The 21,859-nt window shown below is 38.9% G+C and overlaps 3 protein-coding genes across 17 annotated transcripts in view; all 3 read left to right on the top strand.

Annotated features, from left to right (window-relative positions):
• The window catches only part of CADPS2 (calcium dependent secretion activator 2), a 506,725-nt gene that overhangs the window by 151,091 nt on the left and 333,775 nt on the right, over positions 1 to 21,859 (top strand). The gene's annotated exons all lie outside the window — the stretch shown is intronic.
• On the top strand, positions 4,807 to 5,718 carry RNF148 (ring finger protein 148). The gene has a single exon (XM_028104894.2). The coding sequence runs from the start codon at positions 4,807 to 4,809 to the stop codon at positions 5,716 to 5,718; it is 912 nt and encodes a 303-aa protein (XP_027960695.1).
• RNF133 (ring finger protein 133) lies at positions 8,224 to 9,354 on the top strand. The gene has a single exon (XM_028104892.1). The coding sequence runs from the start codon at positions 8,224 to 8,226 to the stop codon at positions 9,352 to 9,354; it is 1,131 nt and encodes a 376-aa protein (XP_027960693.1).

Genomic DNA, 21,859 nt, shown 5'->3' with positions numbered 1-21,859 from the left:
CCTAGTACATAGTATGTGACTTTCAAGGTAGTTCAGAAACTCATGTTATTTTTAAACTTTACTGTATTTCACTTGAGCATATTCAGAACTCTTTTCTGGGTTCAGAAATATTAAGAGGAGAAAGTCCATTTGTATATTAAAGAATTTTTATTGCATTTATCTGAGAATATGTGAGCCTAGTGATTAACTTATGGGAGAAATTGAGAAAATACATTATGAGAACTTAACAGTTTACAATCAAATATAATGTTAAGCTAAGATTTAGTTTTATCTTTAAACATCTTTAAAGATAACTACTTTCGGAAAATATCAGCATTATTTGCTTTTTGGTGGTTCTCTGTGAACGACTTTGAGTCAGTAATCTCTTCCTGCCAAATCCCATTATGATGCATTTAATTACTTGCAGAAAAGCTACATGGTTTTCAAACTTAAATGCAAATCCAGTGTGTTTTGTGGATTCCTGGAGATCTCAAATATCATAGCCCTGGATACTGTGACTTGCGAAATAATTTATTGAAGTTTCTTCAGTATTCCCTGTATCTTAGAGGTACTATCTGGGCAATGCTATCTGAATATATTTGGCTATTTCTCTCATCAGAGTAGAGATTTCTGGAAGTTTGAGCATTCTTAACAAAGGTTGATGAATAGCAGAGGAATAGAAATCACCTGCTTTACACACCCCCCAACTTAATGAAAATTATAACCTTGAAATTTTAGTTGGAACCTAGAAGTTTATATACATGCACATTCCTAATTTGTGTGTAATTCCTTTCTCTTGCCTAGATGATGACCTCCTTAACATAGGAGCCATGTTGTGTTCCTTGTAATATAGGCTCTGGCTTCTGTTAGTACAGAGTGTAGAGTGTGTATTGCATGTTTGTTGTGGTTAATGATTATTTAAGTATCGTTCCTTTGGGTAGAACTCAGGAATTTACAGCCTGTAGCTGTTTTACCTACTCACATTCCAGTTTATACCTTTTTTCCTTGGTGGCAGAGTACCAGTTAGGTTTACAGTCCCCCTCACCATGTGCTCTGCTAGGGGACGGGTTCTCCCCAGCAGGGTAAATCGTGATTAACTGAGTTTGTCATGATAATTCTATGATTTCTAGGGGGTCCCATTAGGCATGGGTTTGTGAAGCACTGCTAGCCAGAGTGACATCAAGTTTTGTAGAGATATGGCAGAAGAAAAGTCTCTCTGTGCTTCTGGATGGTCTGCCATTCTGCCTGTTGATATGTGAAATAACAGTAGTTGCCTTGGGGGATCATGATGTGAGCCTACGTAAGACGAAAACCGATGTACTTAGGTAGAATGACAAGATGGAAGGAGGGGATTTTTGAACCACTGGATCAGCCAACCATGTCAGTTCTCTTTAACCCTCCTGCAAAGTTCAGAGTGAAAACTTCTTTCACCTTGCTGTTAAAAAGAAAGGAAGTCTATATATTGAATAAATTGTCTAAAAGGAACAGATTAGAATAGCATCAGTCATCCAGTCCACATGCCCTCCCCCTTCTTTTCTATTCAAGCATCCTGGCCCCAGGATAGAAGGCTCTTGGGTCTGGTCCTGATAAAATGGACGCAGTGTGTAATCAGGCTTCATGGACTAATAGGTTGCTTGTGCAGGTGTCCATTGTGTCTATTCCAAGGAAAATGGGAAAGGGTGTCATTTTTGATGTATTGTCAGTTATAAAAACTTACTCCCTGATAAGAGCTCAGATGTGTTTGTTTTTCATGGAGAAGTGAGTTTTGGGATGGTTCCTTCCTCCCAAGCCTGTTCCATTAGTTTCTTAGCCTTACTATTGACATTTTAGGACCAGCTAATTAATTCCCAGGGCTGTCTTGTGCATTTTGGGATGTTTAAAAGTTGTCCCTGGCCTCTACCCAGTAGATGCCAGTAGTACTGTGTCATTGTGACAGTCAAATATCTCCAGAAATAGCCAGATGTCCCTCAAAAGGGAAAGTTGTCCCCCATTTGGAAACCACTGTGTTGAGGGGGCAAAGGATTGTTTCTTATAGTTGCATTTGTTCTAAGACTCAGGTAGAAGACAGGGGAAGTTCCATCATTGCCTTAATCACTTCACCTTATGGTGAGAAAAATAAAATAGTAAACTTTTCAAATCCGTCTGTTCAAACATATGAAGAACCTTGAGATTTGAGATGTTTTGAGCCAAAATATAGTTACTGTTTAAACTCTTAACCCTTAAAAATTAGCAAACTAAAAGAATTACTTTTTTTTTTTTACCAACTCTACTGAGGCATAATTAACAAAAATTGTATATATTTAAGGTGTACAATGTGATGTTTTGATATATGTATACATTTTGATATTCTAGCAATTAAGCTAGTTAACATATCCATCCCCTCACATAGTTACCATTTGTGGGTGAGAGAGATAAGGATACTTGAGGTCTGCTTTCTTCGCCAATTTTGAGTATACATTATTATTTACTACAGTCACCATGCTGTACATTAGGTGTCTACAAGTTAGTGATTTTTTTTTTTAATAAACTAATTTGGAAGGAGGTAATTCCAGTGTTTTAAATTCTATTCCACTGGTGGTTTTTTTTTTTTTTTCTCAAGTGTCGTTGACACCCAATGTTACATTACTTTCAGGTGTACACATGTTTGGACAAGTTTATATATGATGCCCTGCTCACAAGCGTAGCTACCATCTGTCACCAAACATGCTTTACAATACCATTGACCGTATTCCTTATGCTGTGCTGTTTATTTCCATGACTTAGAGAATTACTTCTTAAAATCCTACCCCCAAATGTTAAATAATCACAGATGTAAACAGCCTCTAATGTGATGATATAAACTGTTGTCTTAGTAAGGCTTCACTTCATCAATGTTAATAGAATGGGCCAGGGATTCACTCGGTTTGAAACTGGGAAAAGTCTACATTTTATCTGTCTTTACAACATGCTCGAAGAAAATGGTATGAATGATACGAGTTTGTTTCCAATTTTACTTTTAAAAATGAATATTAACTTAAATATTATGGGCTGGGGAGTACAATTAAATGTTTTTGTCAAAATGAAAAAATTCTTCCAACATGCCTTTGGTTTCTTTTTGTCTTTTAGTCTGTTTTTTGTTGTTGTATCCCCAGGGTGTTATAGCATGCCTGGGGCATAGGCTACGTCCTGTATAAAGTAAGTAAATGTTTGAGTGTTGCCAGTTTTTTGAAGCCTTGAAACAGAACTCAAGTGAAGATTTAAAATAGAAGCAAACCAGCATTAAAGGATCTTTAAAGCAGTAAAGATGCCATGGTTTGCAACAATAAAGTAATATGGTGATTGGCGACAGTTGTGGTCATCCTTTCCTCAATCCACTACTACCCTTCCAGTTACCACATCTGTTAATTCAGCCTTTGAAGTAACTAGCGGACCTGTCTGTTCCTCTGCTTCTCTACTCCGCCATTTCAGGAGTCCAAGCCACTGTCTACTTAAGCTCATCTTAACCGCTCTACTCTCCTCCTCCAATCCACTTCCCACGTAGGGCAGCCAAAGTGCACTTGTTAACAAGTCAGCATTTTGAAATGCTTATAAGTTGCCTCCCCAGCTTGGAACTCCCCACATGGTTCTCTTGTCCTTGGGACCTAATCCAAAATCCTTGGTGTAACATTTACTACCCTGAACACCGACTGCTATTTGCTTTCCTCTCTCATTAACTTTCACACTCTCTTCTCTCATCTTGCCAAACATATATTGCTTCAGATCCTTTCACTTGCTATGTCTTTCCTGTGTTGGGGTCTTGAAACTGCCATTTCCTCTCCCTGATATATTATTCTTTTCTTGGGTAATTCTGATTTATCTTTCAAGTCTTAGGCTAAGTACCACTTCCTTAGGGGAGAATGCTTTGCACCTCTAGTTAAAGTCTGGCTCCTTTTATATTATTCTTGATACTCTTGTTTTCCTTTCAGAACCATATTTATAATGTATAAGCTACAACTTGCAGCTATACGTGTGTGTGTGTGTGTGTGTGTGTGTTTAAAATCTGCCCTCACCAGATAGTAAGCTCCAGTAGGTGTGTCTGTTTACCTGTCTGGTGTATGAACCATGCTTAGTGTTTACCTGGCACATAGTAGGTTCTTAGTAATGATTTTAGTGAAAAGTTGAATTTGTCTTTCATGTTGGCAATGTATCAATCTTAAAACATGTTTATTGTCCTCATGTTGAATCTGGGATAAGCATTTAATGTTGGGAGAGAGTGGGAATGATTTGTTCCTACTGCCCATTGATTAGCATATTGGGTAGCATAGAACCATGCATGAGAAATGGTGACTGGCCAACCACATGCACTAATACATAAATTTATATTTTGCTTAACAGAAAAACAATATAAAGTGGTATTAGGCAGCTTTTCACTTTATTCAGAACTGGGGAAGACACTCAAAGCTTAAAAATATAAATTTCCCTGTTTATTGCTTTAGAGTTTATTCAAATTGTTATATACCATGAGTCCTTGCTTAGTAGCTTTTTGGCCAATAGGATTTCAGTATGCAGTACACTAATATAAACAACTGGATTGGCTTAACTACCTCTGATGTCACAATTTCCCCATTAGGAAGTCATAATTTTCTTGAAATCACATTATAGTAATAACAACTCTTGTTATTCTGTTTCATTATAAGAAAGATAATCTACCAAAAATAAAAATGCTGGAAGGAGTAGCATACCTTTGATCGACGCAGACCTTTTTCCATTTGTGCGCTTTAATATCTACTGCCAACAATTGGAGTTAGCTTCTTTGCTTTATAATTGATGTTTTGTTTTTTGTTTGTCAGTTAATAGGCAAATGGAGGAATGAGCCTACTTCAAATTACTCCTTCAACTCATAGTTCTGTTTCATCGCGACTGTTAAGGCTTAGCATCTTTCTACTACTTAGCCTTCCTGACTCTAAAGGAAAAGCCATTTGGACAGCCCACCTGAATATAACCTTTCAGGTGGGAAATCGGATTATATCAGAATTAGGAGAGAGTGGAGTGTTTGGAAATCATTCTCCTTTGGAAAGGGTGTCTGGTGCCTTGGTACTTCCTGAAGGATGGAATCAGAACGCTTGTAATCCTATGACCAACTTCAGCAGACCTGAACAGGCAGACTCTTGGTTGGCCCTCATTGAACGGGGAGGCTGTACTTTTACACACAAAATCAATGTGGCAGCAGAGAAGGGAGCAAATGGGGTGATCATCTATAACTATCCAGGTACTGGCAACAAAGTGTTTCCCATGTCTCACCAGGGAACAGAAAATATAGTCGCGGTGATGATAGGCCACTTGAAAGGCATGGAACTTTTGCACTTGATTCAGAAGGGAGTTTATGTGACGATCATCATTGAAGTGGGGAGAATGCACATGCCATGGCTGAGCCATTATGTCATGTCTCTGTTCACCTTCCTGGCTGCCACAGTTGCCTACCTTTTCTTGTACTGTGCATGGAGACCTCGAGTGCCCAATTCTTCCACCAGGAGGCGAAGACAGATAAAAGCAGATGTGAAGAAAGCTATTGGTCAGCTTCAACTGCGAGTGCTCAAGGAAGGGGATAAGGAACTAGATCCAAATGAAGACAGTTGTGTTGTTTGCTTTGACATATACAAACCCCAAGACGTAGTACGTATTTTAACTTGCAAACATTTTTTCCATAAGGCATGCATTGACCCCTGGCTTTTAGCCCATAGGACATGCCCCATGTGCAAGTGTGACATTCTGAAAACTTAAACCTGGAGAATCTTCTGAAGATGTAAGCGAGTCTTTCCAAAGAAATTACATGAATTCTCTTTTAGCACTTTTATGTAGAGAAAAAACTGAACTTCATCTTCTCTACCTAAGTACTAATGAGGATGAAATTTGTGTGTTTTTAAAATAAAACTCCATATCATGCCCAGGTATTTGAACTTGTTGTTTTTCTATTAGGTTGCTACTTTTTTGCCCTTATCCAAATAAGAAAATTAGTATATGTTAAAAACAAATTAGTCTTCAAATTAAAATGATTGTGACATTGAGGCCACAGAGAGTCGTGATACTTTAAAGTTTCTTTTTTTATATTTCCATATTTTTGACATCTAATATCGTTGTTAAATAAATTTCATTATAGAATTAGATCTTGATTTAATTCTCCATGGTTAATTAATACCAGGAAATCTGGTTTCCAAAGTTACTAAGTAATGTGTTCTAGGTAATTATTTTAGATGATAGCACCTCTGGTTATATAACTAAAATATTTTAAATTGTTATAGGCTTCATTTAGGGCAGCATCACAAAAAAATCACTTTTGTTTGCCATAGCCCTTTAAATCCTAGCATAGTGAATTAGCTAGGGTGGCAGATTTCCCTTCTAGAAGTGACCGTAGTAAATGCTTTTGTTTTCTTAAAATGGTGATGAGTGTGTCTCTGGGAATTTTGATATAAATCTAGAATGGAGCTGAAATTTTGTTTAATTGCGTTTACAAATTGTGTCTTTTGCCTCATTTTGCTTCTCTTCTTGAGTAGATAAAACACCTGTGTATAACAATAAGAGGTTGAAAGATTTGAGTTATGGTTTTGACTAAAATATTTGTGGGTGAAATGCTAAACCGTTGATATCCAACTTAGATGACACTTTGAGTCTACACACTATGTACTACACACTTTCAAGAATGGGTTGTATGGAAATAAAATCAGATGAATGGCCTTTGGGAAAGAAGATGGACCATTGTGAGCTGTAATTTACACGGTAATATTTTCCTTTTATGCTGTTTTGGTTGGGCCTATAGGGCCTTTTTCTCTTCCTTTCCTGCCTCAAATTATTTTGGTTCACATTTCATAAAAAGAACTAGCTCCCTTAGTCCTGGTAAGACCTAATCAAAACGGTCTCTTAGCATCCTCTGTGTAAAGGTCAGACCTTTGTGTTTAAGGTCAAAGTTCTTGGTTTCCTAGCTAGTGGATGAGAACCACTGAGAAATACCCTCAAGAAGGTGTATGGCAGCACCAGGGGTTGGCCACGTTTGTTAGTTCACAAGTCGCTTTGGTCTCAAGTCATTTTGTGACATTGATGTAAGTGTAGCAAAAATAAAGGCAGAGCTGATGACGGTGTGTGTGTGTGTGCACGCGCACTTGCGTGCACGCGCTCATGCGCGGGTGGGTTCACCAGGGATGTTTGTTGATTTTTGGCAAAGGTTTTGCTCAAAGCATCTATGACCTTTAACACTGCTGTCAGTGGTTAACTCTAAATGGGGACCTTGACGTTTTTCTTTTTTAAAATCAGTAGCTTCCTTTTTGTTTGAAATGAATTATGCTAAACTAAGACTGCTATGTATAATTTTTTTCCTCCTACTCTTCCTTTCTTCCCTCAAAATATTGTTAGATCAGTAGCAGATGCCAAGATCTGCAGAGAAAAGAGTTTAATGTTCTTTACTGCTGTCATCCCTATGGAGAGTCAATGTAAGAGTGAAGAAGTGAAGCTGAAGTAATCTAACAGGATTTAGAAATCAAAATCCTCCTTTTAAAAATCCAAATCAAAACCAGACTGAACCAACCAACCTGAGCAAGCAATTATTAAATAAATTTAGTACAATGGTTTACATGATAAATAAAAAATTTGCACCATGACCAAAATGTGAGTTAAAAGTGGTACTACAGAGCTCACTGCTTTTACCACATAATTATTCATAGTACTAATTTCTAATTATTTAAAACTTGCCATCTTGTTACATGTTTCCTTGATTTATTGTCAAGAAAAATAATTCTGTGGCTTTCTTGCATATGCTTTCAAGTCTTGTATATGCATGTGTTGTATGATTTTTATATTTAATTTTTTGTTTAAAGTGATACCTGTTAACATGTAGCTCAAGGATTGAATTGATTTTACAATCTAGAAATCACCCCTAACAGTATTTGAAGCATTCGGGCCAGTAAGTTTCCAGCAGGCTCAAAGCTCTTCTCTAATTGGCTGTGTTGTCTTTTATGTCATAATCACATTACCCAACTGTAAACAGTATCTGGAGTTTACATTAGTGAGACTGGGATTTTTTTTTTTTTCAATCTAAAGTGTTTCTCTCGCAAATAAAACATCTGAACCTCATAAGACATCTTTAAGAATTTCTTAGAAAAACATGCTGGAAGACAGTGAAACTTGTTTTCACCCGGAAGATTTTTCTCATGTTGTTGTTCTGAATTGATTTTCAACAGATGTGGAAGCCACATCTTTTTGTTGGGTTGGTACTTCAGTCTCTAGGTGAAGAGAGAGATGAGTCTACTCAGGATTGGCACTCACAGAAACAACACTGCATCTTCCTGGCTTATGAAATTTAGTTTTCTTTGGCTTCTTAGTCAGAACTGTTGCAGAGCTAGTGCTGTTTGGACTGCTTACATGAACATATCCTTTCACGTTAGGAATCGCATGTTGTCAGAGTTGGGGGAAACTGGAGTGTTTGGAAGAAGTTCCACTTTGAAGAGAGTGGCAGGAGTTATCGTGCCACCAGAGGGGAAAACTCAAAATGCGTGTAATCCCAATACCAGTTTCAGAAGATCAAAGAACTCCGAGACCTGGCTCGCCCTTGTTGAACGGGGAGGTTGTACCTTCACGCAGAAAATTAAGGTAGCTGTTGAGAAGGGAGCCAGTGGAGTGATCATCTACAACTTTCCAGGAACTGGTAATCAGATTTTTCCCATGTCTCATCAGGCCTTTGAAGACATCGTTGTGGTGATGATCGGTAACCTAAAGGGCATGGAGATTTTGCACTTAATTCAGAAGGGAGTTCATGTCACAGTCATAGTTGAGGTGGGGAGAAAACACATCATCTGGATGAATCACTATTTTGTGTCTTTTGTGATCGTCACAACTGCTACTTTAGCATATTTCATCTTTTATCATATTTGGAGACTTCGGATAGCCAGGATTCAGAACCGGAGATGGCAGCGGTTAACGACCGATCTCAAGAAAGCCTTTGGCCAGCTTCAGCTTCGGGTGCTGAAGGAGGGGGACGAGGAAATCAGTCCGAATGGAGATAGCTGCGTAGTTTGCTTTGAACTCTATAAGCCTAATGATACAGTGCGTATTCTCACTTGTAAACATTTTTTCCACAAGAATTGCATCGACCCCTGGATTCTGGCCCATGGGACCTGTCCTATGTGCAAATGTGACATTCTTAAAGCTTTGGGCATTCAGGTGGATGTTGAAGATGGAATAGAATCTTTGCAAGTTCTCATGTCGAATGAATTGTCTGGTAACCCCCCTAGTGAAGAGGGGACAAACAACGAACTTCCTCCTGCAGGAGGGTCAGACAAAGTGACCCCTGTGGCGGAGGAGGAGGAACCCTCTGCTCAGAACGACAGCCAGCCTCGTGCAGTAGCGGGAGATGTTCATCCTTCACCTTGACAGCATGACCTTTGAGGAACTGGATTAAACCTGTTTGTCAACTCAAGTCCTAATACTTGACAAGCAGTTGGTTTGTTTGAAGTGTGGTTTTTGTGTCCCTTTCTGTTACTTTGGTAACTGTCTCCATTCTTTGTCAAGCGGAAAAAGGGCCTAGCAGGATTTTTTTGTTCCATTTTTTTTTTTTTTTTTTTTTTTGCCTTTGCTAAATGTTAACTGTTTGTCAGTGTCTGTCATTCCTATGAGTATATATGGCTGTTTCTACATACAGGTGCATGTTAAAATCGAGGACAAATTTTTTCCCCCTAAATGTTTGTACATATATTGGGCTCTATATTGGTAAGAAAATTGTTAATACATTTGTATGTTCCTTATACAGAAACCATCAGTTAAGTTTGGAAAAGAAAAATTATCTTTTACGTGCTAGGAAGAGTACTTTTTTGAGATTATATATAGTACAATATACTACCTTTGAAGTCATTGTGCTGTGTTTTTTCATTCTTATCATGAAAATTTTGCTGTTCAGAATTTTATTACTCTTGACAAGCAGTCCTTTTCAAGCTGTTAGTACCTTTTAATGTGATTTGTATATGCATAATGATAGCAATTTTAAAATAAAAACACTAGCTCTTTTAAATAATTCCGTGCCCAGTATTGCATATAATTAATACATGTTCATAATTTGTAGAAAGATTTAAATGATAAATCCTCTGTTTAGTTTTTTTCCCATGTGTTCCACCATACTACCCAGTTTGTTTTGCCATTAAATATTTAAAATATGCTAGGTTATTTTGGAGATAGATATCACAATGTAGATTTATTATGACATCTTGGAATTGTGTTTATTTTGTTCACTGTATTCCCAGGATCTAGCACAGTGCTGGGCACTCAAATACTTTTGGAGTGAAGGAATGAATCAGTACTTTATTCATTATGTAAATATGTGTTAAAAGAAAAACTGGACAGTTTATCCCAATCATACACAATAATGGGAAGTTAATCCTGAAAATTTTCACCCTAAATCACCTTGACAAAATGGAAAACTGATTTTTTTTTTTTTAGCCCAGAATCCCTTATTTCAGTTTAGCATGCACAGTTTTAACAAGGACCTTTGAACTCTCCTGAGCTGATAGTGGGGTTTTGGTTCTTGTGCAACACTAGAGAGACATCTATTAGGAGTGGTTTCTTGAGTTTAGGGCTAATACTGGAATTCAGAGACAGGTGGAAGGGCAATAATTGGTTCTAACTATAACACCAAGCAAGACTGAAAGAGGGAGAATCAATCAGCTAAGGCCTGGGCGAATCAGCACACAGCAAAATGCATCCAAGATGACCAGGTTGGGGGGGGTGGGGGGGGTGAAACCTGACTGGGTATGCACAGGCTTTTTTATACCCAATCCTGGAGAGCTTTGACTAAGTTAATCAAAGGAGATGCTCTTTGAAAGAACTGTAGAGCACCCATACTGGGGAGGATTTAGCAGGAATGCTATTTTGAGGATCTTTCTCAATTTATCTGGGAGAATAAAGTTATATTCTGAGGTACTAAGGATCACATTGAAAAGACAGGACCCTGAGGACCCTTTGAGGGGCTACACCTAGTAGGAGCTGAGGCTAAACCAGGATAAATTGACTTTCTCAGACTGGCCACTGTTAGCATCTCTGCCCCTAGGGCTAGTAGTTCATGGGGCTAGCTAAGGTGGCTTCCACCAGCTGCCCAAGAGATTGTTTGGGGCTATGGAAGTAAATGCATCTGGCAGGGCTGGCAGCCCCTGAATCCAGGTTTTAGAGTCATTACCATTCTGTGTCATCCTAGCAAATTAACCTGGGGGGCATGTTCCATGACAGACCCAGAACTTGAGGAATTTGTTGTTTGCTCTTCACACTAACACTGCTCTTGCCTTCTCTTTCAGTCCTTCTCTGCACCCTCATTGGTTTCGTTTCTTTTCTTCGTTCTTCGTCGTCAACCTAAAACCTGACTCGTGTATGAAATTAACATTGACTCACTTTTATAATTCAGTGTCTTGTTAATATGGACATTTAACCCAGCGTTTGTTTGTCTCCGTTTGAGAATTTTCAGTGGATGCCCTTTGAAGGGGGTTAGAACCTATGTTCGGGTCAGTGAGCTCGGGAACTGTCATCACTGAGTGCCGACCATGTAGTAGGCGGTGGACTAAGTGCTTTCTATTGCTTTTTCTTATGTCAGAACAAAACAGTTTTAGTTTTTGTCTTTAGAGTGTTGTAAACAGATCAATAAACTACTTTTAGTCTCAATTTAATAACCAGGACCTGGAAATAAGACTGCTATGTCAAATGTAAGGTATTCATTGTAGTAGGTTTTTATCTACTTTTTGGGTTACATCATTTTCTCTTTCCATAGTGATGTAAATAAATTTTGTCATAATGGCATGGCACTATAATATGAAGTATTCTGCCCCTAATACCAATGTCATGATGCATTTCCCTTGCATTTCTTCTTTGTATGTATTTTTGCATTCTCCAGTAGTTTGATTACCCACACTCATCTCTCATGGGGGTTGATGTTCCTTATAAAAATGCAACTTTTTAAATTCATTACTGGGATAAATTAGATTTAATATTTACTGAAGTGAAAAGGATTCTATTTTTTTTTTAAAGATTTTATTATTTGAGAGAGAGAGAGAATGAGAGAGAGAGAGCACGAGAGGGGAGAGGGTCAGAGGGAGAAGCAGACTCCCTGCTGAGCAGGGAGCCCGATGCGGGACTCGATCCCGGGACTCCAGGATCATGACCTGAGCCGAAGGCACTCGCTTAACCAACTGAGCCACCCAGGCGCCCAGTGAAAAGGATTCTAAAGAACTTGACAACTGATTGGGTGATGCAGTAGGTGATTTTATCTATACATTTCCTTGTCTTACAGGACACACTAAACTAAATGTATGTATCCCTGTCTCTTACCATAGACTTACTATAAGGCAACTGTACTATAGAGAGATGTTGGTCAGCCGTAATACTTACCATAGTGTGAGTATTTCCAAGGGTTTAATGAGCTTGGAATCTGGCGTTTCTGATGGTATTTAAGTTTAGTGTATAGTTAGTGTTTTCTCCTTTTACAAACATACTGGTTTTTGAAGTAGCACACAGGAATCCAGTGAGGGGAAAGGATCAGAATTTGGAGAAACACTGATGTAAAAAGAGCAAGCCTTCACATATTGCTACTGTGTGGAGGAATCATGGTGACTCCATATTCTTTACTCCATCATTTACTATGGGTACCAGTTTCTGGATTTTAGAATTTATTTAGCTTTGTATTTAGTGCATGTTTTAAATGATTAGTGCTCAGTGATGAGGATTAAGGATTATGTGTTATTGCAATAACCAACACAAATATCTTAATATATGCCTGTTTTTCTAAACTACAAGAACTTTTTTGGCAGAGGGAATGATGCACCTGAGATGAGTAGCTCCCTGTGTGCACAGGTGTCAGAGCTCTTCATCACATCCCTCCACAAAAACCTCCCTTTTTTATAGACCACCTATAAGCATAACACCTGTCTTCACAATTGTGCTGTCATCTTAGACCTCCTAAGATTCAGTGCTCCTTGGTGACTTCAGCTGCTGACATGAATTTTCCTCATTGTTAATGACCAGGGTAGTCCTGATTTCAAAACTTCTCTGTTCATCTCTCAATTCAGTAACACAACATTGTTGCCACACATCGGCTTTTGTCATTTTTGGAAAATTTCCCAGCTAACAGCATCTTTTTCGGAATTCCCTCTCTGAATTTACTTGACCTTTCATTTCTACCCTTTGCTCTTTGTTGTCACTCCAAGCAGGGTTTCCTGCACCCATTCTTTCTCAGCCCATCTCTTTTCCAGCTGCAGCCTAGAACCAACTGTAAGCCGTTTGCTTTACCACATGCCTCTGAATTTCTTGCCTTCTAGACTTCTTTACCAGGACCATTTGTTGGTCCTGAGTCCTCTCTATTGATTTTCACCGGATGTTTACTTCCATTTAAAAATTCTTTATTCTCTTAACTCCTTTTTTAAAATTTCTCATTGATCAGTACTTCTTGGCCTTGTCTGCACATCAGAATCCCTTGGGAAGCTTTTAAAATTCTCAGTGCCCAGGCTGCACCCAGGACCTGTACTCTGGGACTCAGGCATCAGAATTTTTTTTAGTTACCCAGTTGATTCCAATGTGCAGACAAGATTGAGAACTGCTACCCTAAGGCTGTCCCAAAGAGCCTTTACATTAATCAAGTTCTCAATTTCGCCTTTTGCTTCTTTCACATTGACTTGTTTTCTCTTTACTCAAAATATTGAGGTAGAAATCTAAACATCAATCATAAGTGGTGATATTTCATGAATAGTAATTGATAAAGGCTTCTGGGAATATGAAGGAATGGATTTCAACTAGAGAAGCAAGGGATACTTAGAAGGAAATAACATTTGAAATGGAGCTACCATTTGGGAATGATATGAACAATAATTGTTCCTTTCCCCAAAGAAAGATGTTTATTGGTAATTCAGGCAAAAAAAAAATAAGAAGAATTTAACCCTGATAAATCGTGGATTCTTAATATTTTTCTTTTACAAGTTTTTATTTAAATTCCAGTTGACATACAGTGTAATATTAGTTTCAAGTGTAGAAGTCAGTGATTCATCGCCTATATACAACACCCAGTGCTGCTCATGACAAGTGCACTTCTTAATCCTCATCGCCCATTTAACCCATCCCCTGGCCCATTCTCCTCTAGCAACTCAGATCGTTCTCCATACTAACAACAGGGTTTTATAAGGAAGTGGTGTCCTATAGAACTTTGGTTAAGGAACTCAAAGACCAGGAATTCCAGAGGCTGTTGTAATAATCCAGGAGTGATAAAGACAAAATATGAATAAAAGCAATAGTAGGTGAATCAGGTTAGATAACATGGGTCACCTTCAAGGTAATGTTCTTTGATTTCATTTGCTCATTTGTATTTTCTACCTCTTTTTTTAATGACCAGGGTATCACTGATTTCAAAACTTGTCTATACCCATAACCTTCATCTTCTGTTTACCTCCAGTGTAGCAACACGGATACAGAATGGAAGGGTTAGGGTTGGGAACGGTTAAGGAAGGGTCAAGGATGACTCCTGGATTTCTGGCTGGGGCAGTAGGTGATGATGATGCCATTCAGTGAGGTAGAAAATAGGTGAAGCAGGTTCGGGGTGGAAGAGGAGTTCAAATTTTGAGTATGCTGGATTTGAGGAATCCAAGGAATTTATGGTAATGTTCACTACACATCTGAAAGTATAGGTCTATGCAAATTAAATGAGGTAAGTGAAAACATAGCAAAAGGCATGATGTATGCTAAGTACTCAATTGTGATTTACTAGCAAATCAACCCACCGTTGACTTTTTATATTAGTAATTTTCTAAAATGTAAAATTTAATGCTACTTTGGATTCCTTGATTTTATAGTATCCCCATGTACAGTGCTGTATGAGTTTCTCTCTCGAAAAAGGATGGTGAGGGGGTGGTAGTGGTAATACCAATTTCATTATAACAAGGACTTAAAACGTAGAAACTTAATCCTAACAAAAACTGAGGTATGCACTATTATTATCCCATTCTTTAGATGAGAAAACTAGAGACCCACAGAGGCTAACCAATTCGCCCAGTGTTAAGCAGCTGTTATGTGACAGGATCTATGTTTGACGTTGATCTGGTTTCACAGCTCCTGGTCTTTACCACTACCCTATAGTTGGCAAGAAAAGCTAGTGTTTAAGAAGAGAGTGTTAGATGAGTCCTGTTTAGAGGACTTAGAGGATTGGGCCTTAGAAAAAAAACTCCCAGCTAAAAGGTATTGGGAGTGCTAGTGGGAGGGTAGAATAGTGGTAACTGGTGCAATCTCAATGTAATTAGTGATAAAGCAGTGTGGGTGGGTGAGGGTGTGGGCAGGATGTATCTGAGAAGGGAAAGTTGAGCTCCAGGGGAAAGCCTGCTTACAATTAGGAAGTACTGATTCTGGAATTGATCTCTTGTGTAAAAAATGAATTAGTTGGGGGGTGGAGAGGGAGTCTGTGTAGCCTTTTTTTTCCTTTGCAATTCGAGAGCATTAAAAATATTTATAATTCCCCCTTAGTAATTACCATTCCATTTGAAAGTTCAGTGATAAGCACAGTTGCCTATGGAAAAGACCACTATGCTTTTACATCAGATGACCTGTATGTGTGTCCTTTCCCCAAGGCAGAACATCTCAGAACAACAGTCCTCAGGCCAGGAGTGGCAGCATCACTTCCAACAATTGTTGGAAATGCAGATTCTCAGGCCCCACTGCAGAACTCATGGAGTCGGAAAATTGAGTGTGGTGGGGGGGCAGATACCTGTTTTAACAAGTCCTCCAGATGATTTTGATGAACATTCAAGTTTAGGGACCTCTACTGGGTCTCAAAGTCAGTTTATGTTCAAAAAAGAATGTATCACATAGATGTAATCAGAATGAAAAAGTATAATACATGAAGATAATTGTGCATCTTAAAGCAGTACACAGATAAAAGTTGCTATTGTTACATTGAGACACATTTAGGCATATTTCATGTGCCCACCTTCTCTGATTTGTGCGTGACTTGTGCATATAAATGCTTATTCCCTTCCTTTCCCAGTTCTGGTTTCTCTACCATCACTATTACACTGCCAGGGGATTTGTGAGAAAGCATATGAGTTCCAAAGTAGAAAGTTAGAAAAAAAAACCCAAAAAGCAGAAAGAGCTTAGGGCAGTCCAAACACTAGGTTGGGCAGCCCACACTGGGTAAAGATGGTTCCTAATACCACCTATTTAGTAAAGGTCTGAAAATATTAAAACAGGACAATAGATGAAATGCAGAGGGGAATTATATAAATTCCTAGGTTTGGGTTCATAAACCCAGCTTCACAAATGAGGGAGACCTAGTGTCCATAAAAATGTAGCAGAACTAGGGCGCCTGGGTGGCTCAGTTGGTTAAGCGACTGCCTTCGGCTCAGGTCACAATCCTGGAGTCCCGGGATCGAGTCCCGCATCGGGCTCCCTGCTCAGCAGGGAGTCTGCTTCTTCCCCTGAACCTCTTCCCTCTCATGCTCTCTATCTCTCATTCTCTCTCTCTCAAATAAATAAATAAAAAATCTTAAAAAAAAAAAAAAAAGTAGCAGAACTACATCTAAGCAGGCCCCCTGAAGGTGCGTGGCATCTTCTGTGTTAATAGCACCACTGCTTCTGTAGCTAGAATTACTCCTTTTCGTGTTAATGGTGAGATCTTACCCCAATGGCAAATTCACTGATTTCATTCGTTCAACAGATATTGAGCGACCTGGAATTACAAGGGTGAACCATACAGATCCCATTGCTCTAATGGAACTTGCTTTCTGCTGGGATTAAGTTATAGTACAGATGTAGTACTTTAAGTGGTTGTAAGGGCTGTGGAGAAAAATAAAACTGAAAACAGGGCAGGAACCGTCAGAGGCAGAGTTGCAGTTTTAAATGGAGGAGGCTTCACTAAGAAGATGAACAATGGAACCAAAGACCTGGAAAGAATGCAGGCTCTGCACGGGAACACATATGTGGGAATTGCAGCATGTGTGGAGAGCCACCAGCTTAGTAAGGGGGCCTGTCACTTGAGCAGTGGTTAACCTGGAAGGTTGGACACCATGTTAGCTGCCATTAAAAATTCGAAGAATGGCCTTGGGAAGAACTTATATTTCCTTTGGTATTATAGGGGATAGAAGTCTGTGCGAACAGTACTACTATAAGGCAAGTATTGCCACTAGGAAGCAAGGGATAAGGCAGAGGGAGAGAATCCTCAGACTCCCCGCTGAAGTGCGAGCCCAACACAAAATTCCATTCCACGACCTTGAGATCATGACCAGAGCCGAAATCAAGAGTCAGACACCTAAACCCATGGAGCCACCCAGGCGCCCCAGGGGAATCCAAGTTCTGAAAGGCTCTTGGATTTGTACCTTTGAAGTCCCTCACTATCCTGAAAACCCAATCCTGGGATTAAAAACCAACATTGTTCCATGCATAGTTGCCATCTGGTGGAAAAATGAATAACTACAAGGTATAAACTACAGAAATTGATTCAACAAATATTTATTGAGAGCCATTAGATGCCAGAGAGATTCTGGTTCAGTGGTTTTGGGGCTCATTTTTCTTTGACTTAGGATGTTTGCTTTGAAGATTGACTTTTCAGAATTTTATTTCATTTTCATTTTGGAACTTCATTTCTCTGCTGTAGGCTCCTGGCTTGTCAAGAGTAAGTAACTTGGTGTCCTTAAGAGTCATGTTGTAGATACCTAGAATATGAAAGGATAGTAGCTCATTCTCTAGTATCTTGACAGTATTGTAGAAAATAAAGCAACTTGGTTTTTAGAAATATTTAAGTTTTTATTTATTAGAGTGAGAGCAAGAGCAGGATAAGGAGCAGAGGGAGAAGCAGACTCCCCGCTGAGCAGGGAGCCGGATGCAGGGCTCAATCCCGGGGACTCCAGGATCATGACCTGAGCCGAAGGCAGACGCTTAACTGACTGAGCCACCTGTGCACCCAGTTTTTAGAAATATTCTTTCTAAATTTTCTGTGTCAACATTAGTATATCACCAGTCTTCTCAAAAGTGTCCTGAGCTACTGTACCTGCAGCGAAGGGGCCGGTGTTTGTTTTCCAATCCATTGCGGATTATTTTGTAAAATAAAAATCATGTGTTTGACTTATTCTAAATTGCATAACAAAAATAATTTGGATTGATGGAGGTGTAGATGGATATGTGAGAGAAATGCTAGACTAAAATGTCATTTGTAGAATCTAGCCTGGAGGTATAGGTCAGAACAAAGGCAGTTGTTGCATGTTTTAACTTAGGATTTCTTCACATTCGATAAAGGACTGAGTTTGGGTTAAATGATTTTTCAAACCACTACAAACCTTTCTTTCAGTTTTTCTGGTGGACACTTTCATAACAAAATGTTGGTGTAGAATTCTGCTTTTGGATGTCAGGGCAATGTCACATCACTGTAAGTTTCTAAAAATTCTCTGTACTTAGTGATGGACAGATATTAATAATTTGGGTACTGGCTTGGTCCATGGCTCACACTTCCATAACACTGACTAAACTCTTGATTTATTCTGTAATACTAAAGTTGTGTTAAGAAAGTTGTTATCCCTCTTCCACTAGTGAGGAGACTGAGCCAGGATGCTGGAGGGTTTCTCAGCTCGTGTCACGCCCTAAACACCCGGGTCTGATTCCCCTCCGGTGTGTGTTGCATTATTTCCCCGCTGACAAAAGGAGAGTGGCACAGAAACGAGGGTGAAGTGAACAGAATTACAGAATTGACTTTAGAATATTGTAAAGCTGGAAGACTGAGCACATTTTCTTTGCTCCATATAATAAAGGATTTATTGAACATTAAATACTATGAGACTACAGAAGTAATACACTAAATTAAATTTTTTTCTGTATCGGAAAAAAAATCACTTTATAAAATAGGTAGAACAAAATAGCTCAACCCAGGAACTTAGTGTTTTCTTTTTTTTTTCTTTTTTTTTTTTTTTTTTAAAGATTTTTGTTAGAGAAAGCCCACAAGCAGTGGGGAGGGGCAGAGAGAGAAGCAGGCTCCCCACTGAACAGGGAGCCCGACATGGGACTTGATCCCAGGACCCTGGGATCATGACCTGGGCCAAAGGCAGACCCTTAAAGAAGTGAGCCACCGAGGCGCCCCTTAGTGTTTTCTGTGGTACCATGAAATGTGGAATGAAATAAGAGTGAGGGCATGGGTTAAGGGAGGGTAGTGTCTTTTTTCACTTTATATATTCATATAGAAATTTACTGTAGAAGTTCACATTTGCTATGTCCTAGCTTTTCCACTGTGAACGGGTTTTTTTTTTTTTTTTTTTTTTTTTTCTCCCCCTAAACCATCTCAGTCTCGGGATTGGAAGGCCAGCTGATGCCCAGTGATCTTGCTTCTCTGTGTATGTTTGTCCTTTGGCTTGGTAACTTTTTTAGTTTCAGGCTCTGTAGTTACAGGGTTAAGGAAAGTATGCCATTGGCTTAGGGAAGTTTAAGGAAATCATTGTGTTGGAAAAATACCTGTAAAGAAAACTAAAGGATCTGCTATTAGCTGATATTAGATTAAAAAAAAAAAAAAACTTTCTAAAAACTCTATAATATTGATGATAGGAATAGCATATATTTTTACCAAAAAAAGTTTCATATATTTCAGATCTTTATGTTTATTTGGATATAAACTTTCCTCAGTTGAACCACAGGACAATGCAAGAAGATTTTTGTAGCTTAGAGGGTTTAGATTTGCTCTAAGGGTATTAGGTTAGTTACAAGGAAGGGTCCTTTGAGAGCATCTGCTTTCTAGTTTAAAGATAGAGGTGTAAACTTATCACTTTCCTAATTTATTTTTCAAATAAAAGATTGTTTGCTATCAGTTTTTTCTTTTTTTTTCTTTTTTTTTTTTTTTTACATTTGCTAAGGGAAAGGGACTGGTTAAATCATTGGTTTCCAAACCTTTGAAATTCATGGATCAGTGAACACCAAGGTCAAGTATATCCTTCCTATTATTTTTTGCCAAGAAAGATGAACCACAATAAGAAAAAATTAACCCACAATTTATTAACATTGTACTATAAGTGGCTTGTTGAACCTATGATTTCTATTATAATGAATAAATTTAGCTTTACTAAAATTACTTTGCAATCTACATTAACTTACACTGAATCAGGGAAAACTACATCCCACAGGGGTCAAAACACCACCTTTTGGATTCAGTAACTTTCCAAAGTACATTACTAATAAAAGGACCTCATGATTGCCTTTGAAATTTGAGTGTTGAATGATACCAGACCTTACAGAGGTTTAAGGGTGCAGGTCTAATGAAATTCATAGCCTAAGGAAGGGAGAAATACAGTGATGCTCTACAGAATTTGCTGTGGCATGAGGACAGCTATGTTTGATCCCTTCAGGGAGGATGGGGAGCTCCTCCCTGAAGGCTCAGAATAAAGAAATGGTATCAAGCAGTGAGAAGCTTCATAGAGGAGGTAGAGAGTAACAGAAACTTCCACCTCCCGATTCTTTTCATCCCCTAAAATCTGTTGCTCCTTTTTAATGAACCATAAGCTGGTAAATCCCCAAATTGGATTGCATGGGGGCGGGGGGGGGGGGGGCAGGGCAAGAAGAGGGCTCTCAAGTGAGACCGTCTGGGCTTAAACTTTCACTTTTCCACTCTTCCACTCCTGGTTACGTGATCTCTGGCCTGTTTCTTTTCCCCCCTCTATGCTTTATTTTTTAATTTTTTTAAATTATTTTTTAAAGCCTTTAGAATAGATGCTAGCACCTACTTTGTATTGTGAAGGTTAATATTCTAGCTTTTTTCAAAATGCTGTTTTAATCACATGACTCCCTGACTTTAATGTTTGGAAAGCATTCCATGTCCTCGAGATAAAAGCCAAATACCTTCCAAGTCTTATGAACCCTGTCCCTCCTCTCTGGCATCTTCTCATGCCCCTAGATCCTTTCTCCCTTCACTGAAGCCCAAGGACCATTTCAAGCCCACTTAGACCAGCTGTTTCCCCCATCCACTATCCCTTGGTCTCCCCACATTTCTAAATGAATTCCTCTCCATTTTCATATCTCCACTCACCTCCTTAGGGAATCCTCTGTGACCTCCTCAGATGAGTTCAGAATGTGGTTACAAACTCTCATGACTCCTGAAATTCCTAATAGTATTCACTAAGCCGCGGTCCTATTAGTTTGTGTAATTATTTCTTTTCCTCCAGTGTAAGTTCTGTGAAGGCAGCAAACTCATCTTTGGCTCGCTAGTATATTTCCAACACTGAGCACATTGCCCAGCACATAGTATGTTTTGACAACATATTTATGGAACAAATGGGTGAGGTATGGGAGAAGAAACTTGTCGCGTGTTGTGCTAAACAAGTGTGCCCCTTTATTGGAACAGAAACTATGTTCTCCAGAGAGATGGAAGGGAAGACTGGAAAGGCAGCTTGAAAGACCCCAGATGGATGAAGAGGATGACACAATACAGTCCCGATAGGGAACCTAATGACTGGCTTTGGGCATATGAAGTGAGCTGATAAATACTGGTGTTGACAATAGAAAATGAGAAATTGACACGTAGTGGGACTAAATCCATCACTGTTAAAAGGCTTCATGAATTGGTAACACCTGAAAAATCATTTTAAAAACAGCCATTGTTTATGCACAGCATACATTATGGGAATTAGTAGTAGTTGGCATTATTAAGGAGAAGAAGGCATCTCTTACAAGTGGGGCTCTGTACTTTCTCCGTGTTTTTCTGGCAGAACACATGTGGGCAGCCTTCCCAGGAAGCATCTCATGGATAGCCACAATGATTTGGCAAGCAGATAATGTTCTTCTCGTCATTATACAATCCTTCTGAAGCAAAGAAGCAATGCATGGATCAGATCAAAAGTAACGTGTGAACAATAAGTGCTTTTGTGGGAAAGTGTATTTGAAGTTTTATTTGGACAGTTGAGCA

Source organism: Eumetopias jubatus, unplaced genomic scaffold (assembly GCF_037043125.1).
Source record: "Eumetopias jubatus isolate StellerSeaLion01/CBP00866 unplaced genomic scaffold, mEumJub1_p1.0 scaffold_14, whole genome shotgun sequence".
Taxonomy (NCBI): domain Eukaryota; kingdom Metazoa; phylum Chordata; class Mammalia; order Carnivora; family Otariidae; genus Eumetopias; species Eumetopias jubatus.
Note: the sequence above shows the minus strand (reverse complement) of the source record. Positions and strands in the feature narration are given on the sequence as shown.

Excerpts from the sequence above, each read along its gene's own strand:
- RNF148 (XM_028104894.2), top strand. The coding sequence starts at position 4,807 with ATGAGCCTACTTCAAATTACTCCTTCAACTCATAGTTCTGTTTCATCG.
- RNF133 (XM_028104892.1), top strand. The coding sequence starts at position 8,224 with ATGAGTCTACTCAGGATTGGCACTCACAGAAACAACACTGCATCTTCC.